This window comes from Aspergillus mulundensis, assembly GCF_003369625.1.
Source record: "Aspergillus mulundensis strain DSM 5745 chromosome Unknown scaffold_5, whole genome shotgun sequence".
Taxonomy (NCBI): Eukaryota; Fungi; Ascomycota; class Eurotiomycetes; order Eurotiales; family Aspergillaceae; genus Aspergillus; species Aspergillus mulundensis.
In genome coordinates, this window is record NW_020797893.1 from 1255431 (window position 1) to 1269495 (window position 14065).

Sequence of the window (14065 nt, forward strand, 5' to 3'; positions counted from 1 at the left end):
AGAATAGTAATAATAAAGCTATGTTTAGTATTAATATTAATAATAATAGTAATATTTTATTATTATTTTTTTTTAATTTAGCAGCGGGTTGCGGACAACCCTTTAATTAAAAAAAAAAAAAATTATTAAGGCTAATATTTTTTTATTTAATATTACTAGGGCTAATTTACTATTAATTTAAAATTAATACCTAAGCTTTAGCCTTAGGCTACCAAGGCTTGGCATACCTTATTATTATATTAGGTTATATAACTTAACTAGGTTATTAATATTTAGGGTTTTAGCTACTAGTTAAGCAAGGCTAAAATAGGCCCTAAGTATAAGCTAGAGTAAAAACCCGTGCGTAAAATATTTAAACCTATATTTACTTTTTAGTTAAAAATAGCTTAAGTATAGCTTAAAGGTTTATAAAGGTGGCCTTAAGGCTAGCTTTTATTAAAATCTTTAAGTAACTTTTTTAATGTTATCTAGCGGGGTTTAAAATACTTTATTCTTATTAGTTAGATTTCTTTGTTAATATTTTTATTATTAGTAAAGATCTTCGAGACCTGTCGGTCTTACAATTTTATTTTAAGGCTAAGGCTAGTTAATAGCTAAAATTTACTAGTAATATAAATAATATTATTAAAAATCTTATATAGTTAGGGCGCTAGTACATGTTAAAGGCCTAAAATAAAAGTATAAATAATAAAAGTACTTTTTTTAAAAACTTTTAAATTAGTTTTAACATATTTTTATTACTTTTAAAAATACTTAAAAAATCTTACTAGTAGCAAGGCCAAGAAGCTAGCTATAAAAAAGTTTAAATAATAATAATAAATATTATTAATAATAAAAATAATAATTTTTAATAATAACTTAAAATAAATATACTAAGAGGTTTATTATATAAGCTATAATTTTATAATATATTATAAATAATATTTTTAGGTATAAAAATTATTAATAATTAATACTTAATTTTATATGTATAACACTAAGGCTATTAATATACTTTAAAAATTAAAAATAATAATTAAAAAACTTTTTAGGGCGCCCTGCTACTAGCTTTATATTAATAATATTTTAATAATTTAGTACGCACGCGGGTAGCCCTTATTATTTTTAAACTAAGCCTTTTAAATATTATACTAACTTATAAATTAATATATAATTTATTTATAATAGTCCCTTAGCTATATAAATATTAAAAGTAATAAGTTAATTAATAAGCTAGTTAATAAAGTAGTTTTTATAAAGGTATAACCCTTAAATATTAATTTTTTTAAAATATAACTTACTGTAAGCAGGATATATAACCTATATAAATAAATATATTAAATTACTTAGGCTAAATAATAAAAAAATACCTTTATAAAATTATTAACCTAGTATAAGTAATAGCTTATAAAGCTAGAGCCTTACTAGGTTAAATTATAAATAAAACTTTTATTAAAATACTTAATTTTATATTACTAGTTAGTATTTAAGTTTTTATATAAAAATTTTAAATAATATTATAAATACTTTTAATATAAAAATATTAAGCTTATTTATTTTTATAAAAGAAATAAAAGCCCTAAATACCTAGTTTTTTATTATTACTTTAGGTAATATTTTTTATAATAACCCCAGCGCCTTATAATATTATTAATAATTAAGGCTAAAACTTTAAAGTACCTTTATAAATTAAAACCCAGGGGCTTTATATTTTTACTTAAAATTATAAATTTTTATAAGTTTATTTACTTATACTAGGGTTTTCTACACCCTAGCACTTTTTATATTAAGGTTATTTAATTTAATATTAAATAGCCTTTTTTTTTATATTTTTTTTAAACACCTTTTTTTAACGCAACTAGTTTATTTAAAGTATTTTTTTTATATAAGGGCTGGACCTTATAAGCTATTATAATTAGTTTTTTAAGCATATAATAAATAATACCTATTAATAGTTATATATTAAAATAATAAGTAAAAAATAAGTACCTAGCTTACAAGCTTTAGCAAAAATTACCTTTTAAAATAAAAAGCCTTTTTATATATATATATATAAACTTATTTAAATAAGCTATTTACCTAGCGGTGGCACGCCCCTATACCCTAAGGGAGGTTTAAAATATTAGGCGTACGCCTAGCAATCCCCGGGGCGTTAAATATTACTACTACTACTACTACACAGCTAGCAGGCAGGGAAGAACCCCAAGCAAACCACGGGCAGGAACTCTGGGTACGAACATGCGGCATACAGCCAGCGTTCCTGTTCTGCGCGCATTGCGTTCTTCAAACGAAAGCGTTTGATGGAGGAAGTCGCGACCATTCTAGAACCCACTGCAGCTCAGCCCAGTCTAGTCGGTCCTTAAACACCTTCTCTCCTATACAGACAACGCTAGTAGCATCAACTTCCATCTCCCAACAGCATCCAAATATCATACCAACCCATACACACGAACCCGTCAAATCCTCTCTCTGGCCGTCACATACGCACGAACACATCCCCAGTCCCTCGTCAGCCACAGAACCCCCTGCGCCCGCTTCCCACCACACATCCCCAAAATGTGTCCCCCCTCCATCCCCCCACCCAACAGCCCAGACAACCCGCAAGCAAACCCACCACCCCGTCGCCCTCGCCCTCGGCACGCCTCCACCTCATCCCGAGCCTCCGCCCCCCGCAACACCAACCGCGCTCGACAGAACAGCCATGGCCGTGCCCACGCGAACGCCCGCGACAACGACCACCAGCAACCCGAACGGAATGCGCAAGCGCAAGACCATGCCCGCGAAAGCTCCGACGACGACGACGACGACGACGACGCATTCGACGCGGTCGCAATGGAGTGGGCGGTGAACCTGGTCGCGGCGATGCGCATCGTCCGCACGGCGGCGGATAGCGGCCGGCGGTGTAGGCTCTCGTTCAGGCAGGCGAATGCGTTGGTGTCGTACTTGGATGCGGTGATTCAGTCGAGGAGTCGTGGTAGGGTATGTATGGTTGCGGGGCTTCAGGGAAAGCTGGAGGGATGCTGACTTGGGATTTGTTGTATAGGCAAGAGGGGGTCGGGGTGGGACTGGGACTGGGACGGGGACGGGGGCAGCTGCGGATCGGAATCGGAATGGAGGGCGGTAGGGGTGCAGGGAAAAACAACTGTTGGATAGGCTGAGGTTTCCTTGGGCGGGTATATGGAGAGGACAGAAGTGTATGCATTGTTACTTGGGAGACCCGGATGGCGGCTTCACACGGGGGAGGATGGCTGTGTAAGGAGAGAGAGAATAACAGGACTTATGTGCTTGAACCCACGTCGCAATTAAGTTCTACCATGTCAGACATTGTCTCAAGCCTCTGGAGTCTTCTCAGACATGGTTTCATGCTTATCCTCACCACCTAGACACTGTTCCAGGCGTACCCGGACTGCCCGAGACACTGTCTTAATCCTATCCCGACCTCATAAGACAATGTTTCACGCTTATCCTGACCGTCCAAGCCACGCGTTGGCTGTCTCATGCTTATTGCAACCTCCAAGACACTGTCTCATGTTTAACACAACATCGCGTTAAGGTAGCTCAACACCATCAAAGGCCACGGGAAGCACCGCGGGTATTCATCGAAGGTCATCCACAGAGCGCCTGTCATCCTCAACCTAGAATGTGCTGTCCCTCCGCCGTCAAGATAGCGTCTCTGACTACATGTCCCTATAATCTCGAACGGACACACCCATTGGCAATGTCCAAGATCCAGCACTCTCCCCAACTAGACATCAGATCTTACTCCTCCAATCCCACTTATAATCCAAGCAAGCCCACCGCGCAATCCCAAACAGCAGAACTGCAACGATGAGCATAGCACCCAGGTACACAACCACCATATGCGCCCCGATCTTCTCGAGCATTTCTCCACCGATGGGAATACAGATCAGCGTCCTGAATCGTCAGCAACTCACATTCCATCCATTCACCTATTGAGATAGAGGCGACTCACGCAAACGCAACAAGCCCATACAACGTCCCAAACCTCATCCCCGTCTCCTTGGCCGGCGAAATCTGACGCACACAGACAGGCGCAAGGCAGATGAACGAGCCGGATACAAACCCGTACGTCGCGCAGAAGATGTACAGCCCCGCTAGCGAGTTGCTGAAGGGGTACAGGATTGCGAAGATGAGGACTATGGCGAACGCGACGAGCAGGATGAGCACGTTCAGCCGCCCGTATTTGTCGGCGACGCGGCCGCTTACCAGGCGGCCGATGGAGTTGCAGCTGTACTTGCAGTCAGTGCACGCGGGGAGTCTTGGATGAATGGGTGGATGTTCTGAGGTTTGGAAAGGACGCACACGTTCAGCACGACAAGGAGATTCACGCTCGACGCGGTGCTGAAGCCCTGCGCCACGACGTAGGAGGGCAGGATCCCGACGAGGCCGAAGACGACGAGTTCGAGGCCTGAACAGAGAGTTAGAGATTAGAGACTCTGTCCACTTGCACTTGCACACCAAGAAGACACCACATACAGAACGTCGCCGCACTCAACCAGCTAAACCGCGCATCTTGAAAACACCGAATATCAAACGCCGCCTTGGGCCTCCCATTCCTCGGCAAGCGGCTCTTCACCAGGAACGTCGCCGATCCACACAGCACAAAGACCACCAGCGCCGTCACCCTCATCCCCCACTTGAAGCCTACGCTCGCCCACGTCTCGCGCAGGATATACGGGAACACGACGCCGCCGAGCCCCGCCCCCGCCATCGCCGTCCCGATCGCCATCCCCGCGCGCGCATAGAACCAGTGCGGGATGCACGACATGCCGACGTTCGAAATCACCGCCGCCCCGATCCCTGATACGATCCCGAAGCACAGGATGAAGTGCCAGTACTCGCTACATTGCGCTGTAAGCAGCACGCCGAGCGAGTAGATGGCTGTGCCGGTGGCAACGAGCTCTTTCGGCCCGTAGGCGTCGAAGAGCGGGCCGACGAACACGCCGAGGATTAGCGAGACGAAGGTGAAGACGCCCGAGATCCAGCCGACGTCGCGGCTGGTGTAGGACGAGAGCTGGTGGGTTTCGAGGTATGATTGGATGACGCCGACGCTGTTCATGAGGCCGTAGGACGCCATCAGCAGGAGGAAGGAGCCGAGCACGACGAGCCAGGAGCGGATGCCGCCGTCGGGGAAGTCGTCATTGTTGAGCTCGACGAGGGGGGTTGTTGGTTCTGTGGGGGTTTCATGGCTGGTGCTGGTTTCGAGGGCCGGGCGCTCGCGGTTGATGGCCCAGGCCCGCGAGGGCTCGGCGAGCTCGTAGCCTGAGCTGGAGGTGGAGGTGGAGGTGTTGGCGGTAACGTGGAGCTGGGCCTTTGGGTCCATTCTGTGCTTTGCTGGTAGGAGTTCAGGGCGAGTCGGTTGCCCTCAAATACCTACCTAGATATGTCGCAGTGAGTCACAGTCACAAGCCAACGGATGCGTTGTTGGAGTAGGTCGAGGTCGCAGTGGCGGGGGTGCACGCCCTACAGATGTCCCGATCTAGCTTTATCGTCAGTGAACTCCGATTGGAAGGGGTCTGCTTCCCACTTTCGGCACTGGAAGGATCTTATAGTTGGTGGAAGGCGTCCCCGATCCCGACATGTCGGACCAGCCTCCGACACTCCACCATCCTTAAGACGGAGTCTAGATTCGCTGGGCTGGCTTGGACCTGATCCTTCGGATGCCATTGGGTGTCTTTGCATACATCAAAGGCCGATCTTAGATTCCGGTGATCCTGAAGACATTGAAGGAATAGATTGACTTCACTTCACGCAAGTTGGCGACGTAGCTAGCCCTAACTTCTCGGTGGAGCCACCCTTCTCCCGACTCCACCTGTATAGAGCGACAATGGCCTCAATGTCGGTGCAGGATCCGATGCCGGTGGTCTGGATGCTTGTTCGCTTGGGCCCATACACTGACGCAGTTTGTCTGCAGGCCAAGTGCAATCAGCAAGACTCCGACCCCTGTTCTCGGTGTCCACGCTGGTTTGTCTGGGTTGCAAAGCAATCAAATGATTGACAGTATCTTTGGCAAATCGGAGCATGCCCTGACATTCACCCACTATCCATATGTCTAGATCTATATGTCTAGCTATGCTATGCTATCTACCTGGAAAGCACATCCTGGCCCCCATCCGCATGCACATCTTTATCCTCAGGATAAACCCACCCCTCCGTCCCATCCCCAGGCCAACTCAAAACAACCGCCTGCTCCCCCACCAGCTCAAAAGACACCACAACACTGCGCTCGTTATTCAACGCCAGCTCGTACGTCCCCGGATACAGCACGCGATTGCCACGCTCATCCGTCCTCGCCACGCTCCCAATCGTCACGGGAACATTGAGAGTCTGGACATCACCGGGCTCCAGACCTCCGAGCCGGTCGAAGCCCACAACCCACTTGTTCGGGTATGGCGATGGCCCGGCGTTGGTGGTGTTGACGTACACGAGCGCGGTGTAATCTGAGGACCGCTCCCCGGTGTTCGTGATTGTCGCGGTGAAGTTGAGGAGCGGCTTTTGCTCGATGTAGGTTGTTCCGGGGTGGGGCGTTGTGAGGAGGGACTGGATGTTGAAGGGGCCGGCGGTTGTGTTGGAGGTCGTCTCGTCGAACGTTGTGTAGAAGAGGCCGTGGCCGAACTCGTAGACGGGGGTGCCGGTGTACCACATGTATGTCTGCCCGGGGTTCCCGCTTGTCTCGTTGGGGCGGAGGTTCATGTCGATGGCCGGGAAGACCTCTGCGTATTCAGCTGGATACTGTGTCGTCACGAGGCGACCGGCCGGTGCGCGCTTGCCGGTAATGATATCAACGAGCGCATGCCCGCCCGACTGGCCTGGGTATCCGCCCCAGATGAGGGCGTTGACGTTCTCATTTTCTTTTAGCGACGAGGAATCAACCTGCCCGCCGCCCATCTGCAGGACGATAAGGGGTTTCCCGAGCTCGCTGAGCTGCTGGACCAGGTCGAGCTGGTTTCCTGGCCAGGTGATGTTCTGGCGGTCCTGCGCTTCGGCTTCAATGGTGTTGTCGATGCCGCCGGCGAAGATGATTGCGTCGGCGTCTTGAGCGGCGGAGAGAGCTTCCGCGAACCCGGATGTTGAGTCGGACGAGAGGTTGGTGCCCAGCGCGTAGGTGACGTCCAGGTCGGACCCCTCGAGTGCGATCAGCGGGCTGATGAGGTATCGCGCGGGGCCGAAGTAGTTGCCCTGCAGTTCGTCGGTTACGTTTGCCCAGGGGCCGATGAGGGCGATGCTCCTGATGTCGTTGGAGAGCGGGAGTGTGTCGCCTTCGTTCTTCAGAAGGACGATTCCCTCGACTGCGGCCTCATAGGCGATATTCCAGGCGTCTGTGGCGAGTACATCATCCCAGGTGATGTTGCGGTACGGAGCGTCCTCTCCGTCAAAGTATCCTGTTTGGATGAGGCTGCTGTAGAGACGGATGACGCCGCGCTCGATATCGGATCGCGAGACGAGGCTGTCCTCGAATGCATCTTCAAAGTACCATTGGTAACTCGTTCCGCAGTCGATGTCCGTACCGGCTAGTATCGAGTCGGCCGATGCAGCGGATTCATTGTTTGCATAGCCATGCGGATTCCACACGTTGTACACAGCGCCACAGTCACCAGAGACATATCCGTCTTCATGGAACTCGAACGTCTCGCGGAGCAGTGTCTGAAGGAAGAACGAGTTCGCACAGCTAGGCACCCCGTTCACGGCATTATACGAGCACATCACACTGCGGACCTTGGCATCGCGCGCCGCAACGATGAAAGGGGGAGTATAGTATTCCGACAGTTCCTGCTGGGTAATCTGCATATCGTTCCCGAGTCGAGAATGGTTATTCCAGTTCTCGATATCGTACCCGGCGTAGTGCTTCGCATTGGCAATGATCTTGATTGTCTCGGGGTCAACACCACCCTGCAGCGCAGTGATATACTCGTACCCATACACCGACGCAAGGTGGATATCCTCACCCGGCGTCTCCTGGCCGCGACCCCAAACGGGATGGCGGAAGGTGTTGATGTTGGGCGAGTACACGTCCAACCCGCCTAGTCCCGCATTACTGAACGCGCGGAGCTGCGTCGACACGATACCCCCGATCTGCTGGATCAGCGTCCGGTTCAGCGCCGCCATCGTGGTAATCGGCATGGGGAACGACGTCGCCCAGCTGAAGTCGCCTTCGTCTGGGAACGTTGCGCGTCCGACGCCGTGCAGGGCTTCGCCCCACACTTGGTAGTTTGGGAGTCCGAGTCTCGGCACGCCCAGGCCTGTGTTGCCGGTGTTGTTGACGAGTTCTTCGAAGGTGAAGAGGGAGACGAGGGCTGTGGCGCGGTCGCGCGGGGACAGGCTGCGGTCGCAGACGGGGGTCGAGCTTAGAGGACCGCTGGCGCAGTCGGGGAAGGACATGTTGAGGAGCTGCAGGCATTGCGGGAAGAGGTCGGGGTTTGCTTCGACGGTGTAGTCTTCGTAGCTGCTGTTTGCTTGGGAGAGGGCTGTGGGGAGGGCCGCCAGCGCGGCGAGGGAGATGAGCGACCTCATGGTGTACGCTCGTGCTCTTGCTCTGATGCTCTGGCCTGCTGGGGGTACCGCGGTGTTTGTCTTTATAGGGGACTGAAGGCCTTAATTCTCCGGACTATTGCCGAAGGGTAAAGCGAGCTCCAGGGCAGTGACGATCGCGACGTCGTCCTCCGCAGTTTCAAGCAAGGAGCATCTCCAACTGCAGATCCGGGTCTTGGATGCGGGGGAGCAGCCATTTAGCCTGAATTGCTGGGCTTAGGCAGTACACCATGGATTCACTGTCACCGTACTCAGTAGGGTTCTCGCTGGTAAGTTCTAATGACGAGGAAGCAGAACTCGGTTGTATCCCGATCGCAGAGCCGGGGGTGAGCGCCTTCGCAGCCCGGTGGCAGCCGGCGTCAGGATCAACTGCGTTCAGGCTGAATGGCCAAGGCGGCGATATTCCGAGCCCGGCTCTGTGGCGTCACAGTCTGCGCTCCTTTAGCCGGGGAATGTCCGTGCGAGAGAGGGGTTGGGCTGGGGATGAGGCCACCCGGGTCCGGCTAAACAGAAGCCTTGGGGGGTTCTCCGGCGGACTGGCCAGGGTAATGTCGAGAATGAGATCATCAACTATACATTCCAAGCAAATATATCCAAGAAATGGCTATATACAACAAGAAGCTCATCACTGCCTCACGAACCTGACATCGTGGCTCTTATACAAAGTGCTGCTATCCAAAATATCTCCCGTGACCGAGCCAATAAAGTCGACCTGCAGGTGAGTGCGATTCAGAAACCGGATGGTAGAGTACGAATAATCCTCGTCGTTCGCGTACTCTGAGAAATCCAACTGCGTGCTGATTGACGACAAGCCCTCGATGTTCCCCGCGCCCCCGGCGACAATGTACATCGGGGCCTTGGGGTCGTTCATCCCATTCGCATCAGCGACACTGTTGTACACGGGGAGGAACCGCTCGGCGTTGTGCTCGTGTCCGAATACACCGAGGTCAACGCCGTAGGTATACAATAGGTCCTCAAAGGCATCTTGGCAGGGCGTGCATGCTGTCCCGGATGTGTACCAAGGCCGGTGACCGGCGACGATGACCCAGGGTGTCACAGCGCGATCGACGCTCGCCAGATCAGCCTTCAGGAAATCGAGCTGCTGGTTGGCGGTTCCGAATGGGCCGCCGTTCAGGTGTGCGGATCCGCCCTGGCCGTCGGGTGCGTCCTCAAAGTCGGTCTCCGTGTTGATCATGACGATGTGCGCCATGCCGTACTCGAAGGAATACCAGAATGGTGGCTGGGCGAGTTCGCGGGCTTGGTTGGCGAGTACTTTGGCCGAGTCGTTGGTTGACACGGAGGCAAAACCTGATGGCATGGTCTGTCCGAAGCGGTGCATGAAATCGGTAAAGTTCTTCTGGCCGTCTGGGCAGAGGCCTGTTGTGTAGGGGAGCTCTTCGCATGCTGCTTCATGGTTCCCGGGGCTCGCCATGTACGGCTTGCGGCCGGAGATTGGAGCGAGCTGCGTGTAGAAGTTCTCCAGGATCGCTTGGTAGGCGTTCTCCCCGTCCAGGAGGTTGTCCAGCGACAGGAACCAGTCGTCTGCGTAAGCAAAGTCGCCTGGGTGGATGATGAGTTCGTAGTCGTCTACGGTGTTGGCGAGTCGGCCGATGGTGGTGTGGTTAAGGGCTGGGTCGATGGTGGGGATAGTGTCCTTCTTGGTCTTGTCGCCTTGGATCGTGAAGCCGTCCTCGCCGTACACTCCCAGGTCAATGACCGCGTTGATGTTGAACGGGGTCCCATCGCCGGGAGTGCGCGGGCTGAGGAAGTGGTCTACCGTGGAGTTGGTAGACACGATCTTGTAGTAGTATGTTGTGCCGGCAGCCAGATCAGTTAGGATGACCACGTTCTCGTAGGTACGAGAGGTCGGGTATGTGGTCGACGCGACTGACGCGCATGTCCGTTGGTCGAGGTTGTCACTTGACGTTCCATACTCGACGCAGGGCTCGTCCTGCCGGGCATACGTGTTCCACCCGATCGAGATCGCTACCAGGGATTAACATGGATCAGGCACTGAGCACGGTGTCTTACAGTTGGGGCCATAGATGGCAAGGCGCTGCTGAACCGGGGTCGTCGTGTCCTCCGGGATAGCCGGGTAGTTTGCCTTTGCCACAACGCAGGCTGCCAACAAGGGGGCAGCCCTAAACGCAGTCAGGAGTCTCATGATCGGTGCCTTCAGGAACTCGACTAGGAGAACTATCCACGGCTGCACTCTGGTGAGTGCCACCACCGGCGCCGACACCATCATATATAGGCCGCGACAGCACTCCGTCAGCATATTGAGCCAGCTCGCCCATATAGATTATTTCCGGTCGAGCCCCAATCATCAGCACGCTTTGCAGGCACGCCGACGTTCCTGACCGAGCTACCGTCAGATCTGCAGGAAACGAATCTCAACCGCGGCCGACAAGGAGCGGCGGGGTCTGCACTAGTACGGCATAGCGTCCACATGCCCTGCTTTTCGATCATCACTGGCCACTCAGAACCGGGTTTTATTAATCCTCTGCATAAGCTTCAGTTGCCAATATGTGCTCCGGCTCTAGCAATGTTCTGGTTGCTTACTCCGAGGCTTTCATATCGTGCAGATTGCCGGAAACCGAAGGATCAGGCAGTATTGCTATTCGATGCCAGGGATTGGCCAGGAGGGGGCTAACGGTGCAGAAGTGCAACCCTCTCGGAGATTTATATTCGGGGATGTATACGTTGGGTCCATAGTAGGCAATTTGAATTGAGTCGTGCATTGATTCTCGATTTCAATTGCTGTTCAAGAATATCCCGGGTGAAGCGAGGACTCAGTCTCAGGCATCCTGAATAATCCCCACAATCTCCTCCAAGCTCTTGACCACAGCAGTCGGCCTGAGCTTTGGGGCCGCAGCATCCGTCCATCCCCTCCCACCCCGATCAACCCAGATCGCATTGAGGCCTACACTGCGCGCCCCCACAATGTCAAACGGGTTTCCACTAACGAGGTAAATATCGCCCGTATGTGCCGACGACTTGCCAGTTTTCGCAACGAGGTGGTGGTACACCGCAGGAGCAGGTTTGTACGCCTTTATACTCTCGACCGAGACGATATCGCTAAAAACCGAGGCGTGCGGGGACAGATCGGGCGAGTTGTGGACGGAGTTCGAGACCATCGACTGGGTGCCGTTGGAGAAGACGAAGGCTGCTACGGTCGGAAGGTCAGATAACTTCGTCAATGTGGGCTTGACGTCCGGGAAAGTCGAGAGGTTATCGTAGGCCTTCATCAACGAGGCGATCGCGTTGTCGGAGAGGGACTCGTCGTGTTCGGCGAGGGCGTGCTTGAGGGCGTTGCGGGTGATGTCGGAGAAGGGCTCGTATGTTCCTGGCAGTGTCAACGACTATTGAAAGTAATTTCTCAGATAGACTGTATGGTATACCCATGCTGTTGAGTCGCCAGGTGTATTCTAGCTGATACCGACGCCATAGGCTGGAGATGGACTGGGCCTTGTCGGAGAAGTGCGACTCCAGCTCCTTCGCGATGGACTCCGTCGAAAGTAGCGTTCCATAAAGGTCGAAGGCGAGGATCTTCTTGCCAGCGGCCATTCTGCTGTAGTTATGTTTCTGCTGGGTGATAGAAGAGTTGAAGAATGATTGTGGACTTCAAAGTTGCGTTGTGTTGACGGTGTTTGCGGGGGAGCAAGCATGACCTCATCGCCGCCTCGACCGCTCCGGTCTTCCGCAAGAACCGACGGCGAGAGCGACATCTTCTCAACCCATAATGGATGGAGAATTGCTTTGCGAGACATACGGATGTTATTGGCGCCTCGTAGTACTGAAGGACGCAAGATGTATGGTTTAGGAGTAGCCCAGGACAGCCAGCTCTTGGCGAGCGCAAGCCGGAGGGATGATAGACCCATAAATATATAGTTCAACCATTGCCGCTGTGTGAGCCTGACGATAACATCCAGTGAATTTTTGTTAATCGTCCGGTGTCCACTGAGATTAGATGGCATTTTCATTGCGTGAATTATATAATATCAGAGTCCATTGGGTTGAGTTGGTTGAAGATTGACCATGTAGTTTCCCGTACCCGGAAGAAGTTAAGCCGCTGCAGTACAATAGGCCTCCCGTTAATGCTCACACAGAGAGAACAACCCAATCTGATACACTTGGTTATGCTCCTCAGCCTTGAGTCCTTGCTCTTGCATAAGCTCAAGCCTAAGGGCCTTCGCCTCCTCCATCGTCATCACAGGTCCCGGAACAGCCGTTCTTTCGTCCCGAGAGAGCACCTGCTGAGAGTCTTCCTGCGACTGGCCTTGCTTCTCACGCCAATCTTCCCGCTGAGGAGGAACATTCGCAGAGGAAATGATGCAATGATAAGGATCAACCAGGAACAAAGCGAGAATCTTGCGGTGGCCAGACTTGGACCGATCGGCGAGAGAGAATGGAGAGACCCGGTGCTGGAGTTTGTTGGGGAAGGTGACGAGACGGCCTCCCTTTGACTCCACGCTGCCGAGATCCTGCGTTATCAGGCCATCGTGGTAGTCGTTAATGTTGTTAGGAAAGTCGTAGATCTGCTGGAGGAAATGATGCATGCTCTGTTCGTAGTTGATCTCCATGAAATCGTCGCTGTTCGCGCGTTGGCGAAACGCCAGTGAGCTCGGGGTGATGTTTTCGCAGTCGTAGTAGTAGATGGCCGACGCGACAATGCGCTCATTCTGGGGGCACTGCGTTAGCAATGGATGAACTGAAACTGCCAAGGTAGGCGCTCACCAGTTGACCCTCAATATGCCAGGTTCCACCTTTATAATCGGGCTTCTCAGGCGGTAATTTGATATTGGCCAGCTTCACAGTCACTTGGAACTTGTGGTCGGGAAAGTGTTTTGTGAAGTTTACGTTTTCGTATAAGGTTCCTTCACTCTGAACTCCTTGGGCTCGGGTTGTTTGATGCGGCGCCTGGAGTACCAGGCAGACCGACGTTTTTTATACTCATCAAATTCGTTATCCTCGTCGTCACCTTCTGGGTATATGGGTTCGGGCTCGGTATCCTCCTCGTACTCAACCTCCTTGAACTTGCTTTGATCACCCCTGAACGGCTTTTCCGTCAATGAGCTCTCCCACAGGGGCATAGTCCGGGCCAGGATCTTCTCAACAACATCATACAGAGCACTCGTGATATATACGGTGCGTTGTTGTATCTTCAGGAGAGACCGGTACTGCCGCATCGAATTTGAATCGGGCCCTCGGATGCGTGGAAGAGCCGCAGTGGGTGTTGCCGTCCGGAGTGTGGCGAGCCATGGTCTCTTGGCGCCCAACGCGAGGACTCTGGAAGTGGTCTAACTCGAAACGGAGTGCGCGTTTGAGCTAGGTTTGAGGCCTACTGTCTTCGCAGACGCCAATGGCCAAGATTATCTCCCTACGCAACCACAAAAAGTCCATCGGAGTACGGAGTAGTTGCACGGCAAGTTGTGATTCGTGAATCGTGATCGGATGCTATCGGTTGGATGTGGAACATGATTGGTCTGTTCAACTCCAAGCCAAACCAACCCCCATCCTGCAGATGCGCCGTAGA

The 14065-nt window shown here is 51.2% G+C and overlaps 5 protein-coding genes across 5 annotated transcripts; 1 reads left to right on the forward strand and 4 right to left on the reverse strand.

The window, feature by feature from the left end:
* Positions 1 to 2535: 2535 nt before the first annotated feature.
* DSM5745_05746 (uncharacterized protein) lies at positions 2536 to 3103 on the forward strand (the record flags this gene model as incomplete). The annotated part of the gene is made up of 2 exons (XM_026747762.1): positions 2536 to 2958; positions 3023 to 3103. The coding sequence occupies 2 exons, from the start codon at positions 2536 to 2538 to the stop codon at positions 3101 to 3103; spliced, it is 504 nt and encodes a 167-aa protein (XP_026603594.1).
* A 628-nt stretch (positions 3104 to 3731) lies between these two features.
* On the reverse strand, positions 3732 to 5323 carry DSM5745_05747 (MCT family MFS transporter; the record flags this gene model as incomplete). The annotated part of the gene is made up of 4 exons (XM_026747763.1): positions 3732 to 3894; positions 3953 to 4228; positions 4303 to 4408; positions 4477 to 5323. The coding sequence occupies 4 exons, from the start codon at positions 5321 to 5323 to the stop codon at positions 3732 to 3734; spliced, it is 1392 nt and encodes a 463-aa protein (XP_026603595.1).
* Positions 5324 to 6084: 761 nt separating this feature from the next.
* Positions 6085 to 8511, reverse strand: xlnD (beta-xylosidase XylA; the record flags this gene model as incomplete). The annotated part of the gene is made up of 1 exon (XM_026747764.1): positions 6085 to 8511. One exon carries the CDS (start codon positions 8509 to 8511, stop codon positions 6085 to 6087), a length of 2427 nt encoding a protein of 808 aa, XP_026603596.1.
* A 157-nt stretch (positions 8512 to 8668) lies between these two features.
* Positions 8669 to 10807, reverse strand: DSM5745_05749 (purple acid phosphatase family protein; the record flags this gene model as incomplete). Its single annotated transcript, XM_026747765.1, has 3 exons — positions 8669 to 8945; positions 9171 to 10515; positions 10561 to 10807. 3 exons carry the CDS (start codon positions 10805 to 10807, stop codon positions 8669 to 8671), a joined length of 1869 nt encoding a protein of 622 aa, XP_026603597.1.
* Positions 10808 to 11327: 520 nt separating this feature from the next.
* On the reverse strand, positions 11328 to 13622 carry DSM5745_05750 (uncharacterized protein; the record flags this gene model as incomplete). Its single annotated transcript, XM_026747766.1, has 5 exons — positions 11328 to 11875; positions 11969 to 12325; positions 12635 to 13211; positions 13267 to 13356; positions 13413 to 13622. 5 exons carry the CDS (start codon positions 13620 to 13622, stop codon positions 11328 to 11330), a joined length of 1782 nt encoding a protein of 593 aa, XP_026603598.1.
* Positions 13623 to 14065: the final 443 nt, after the last annotated feature.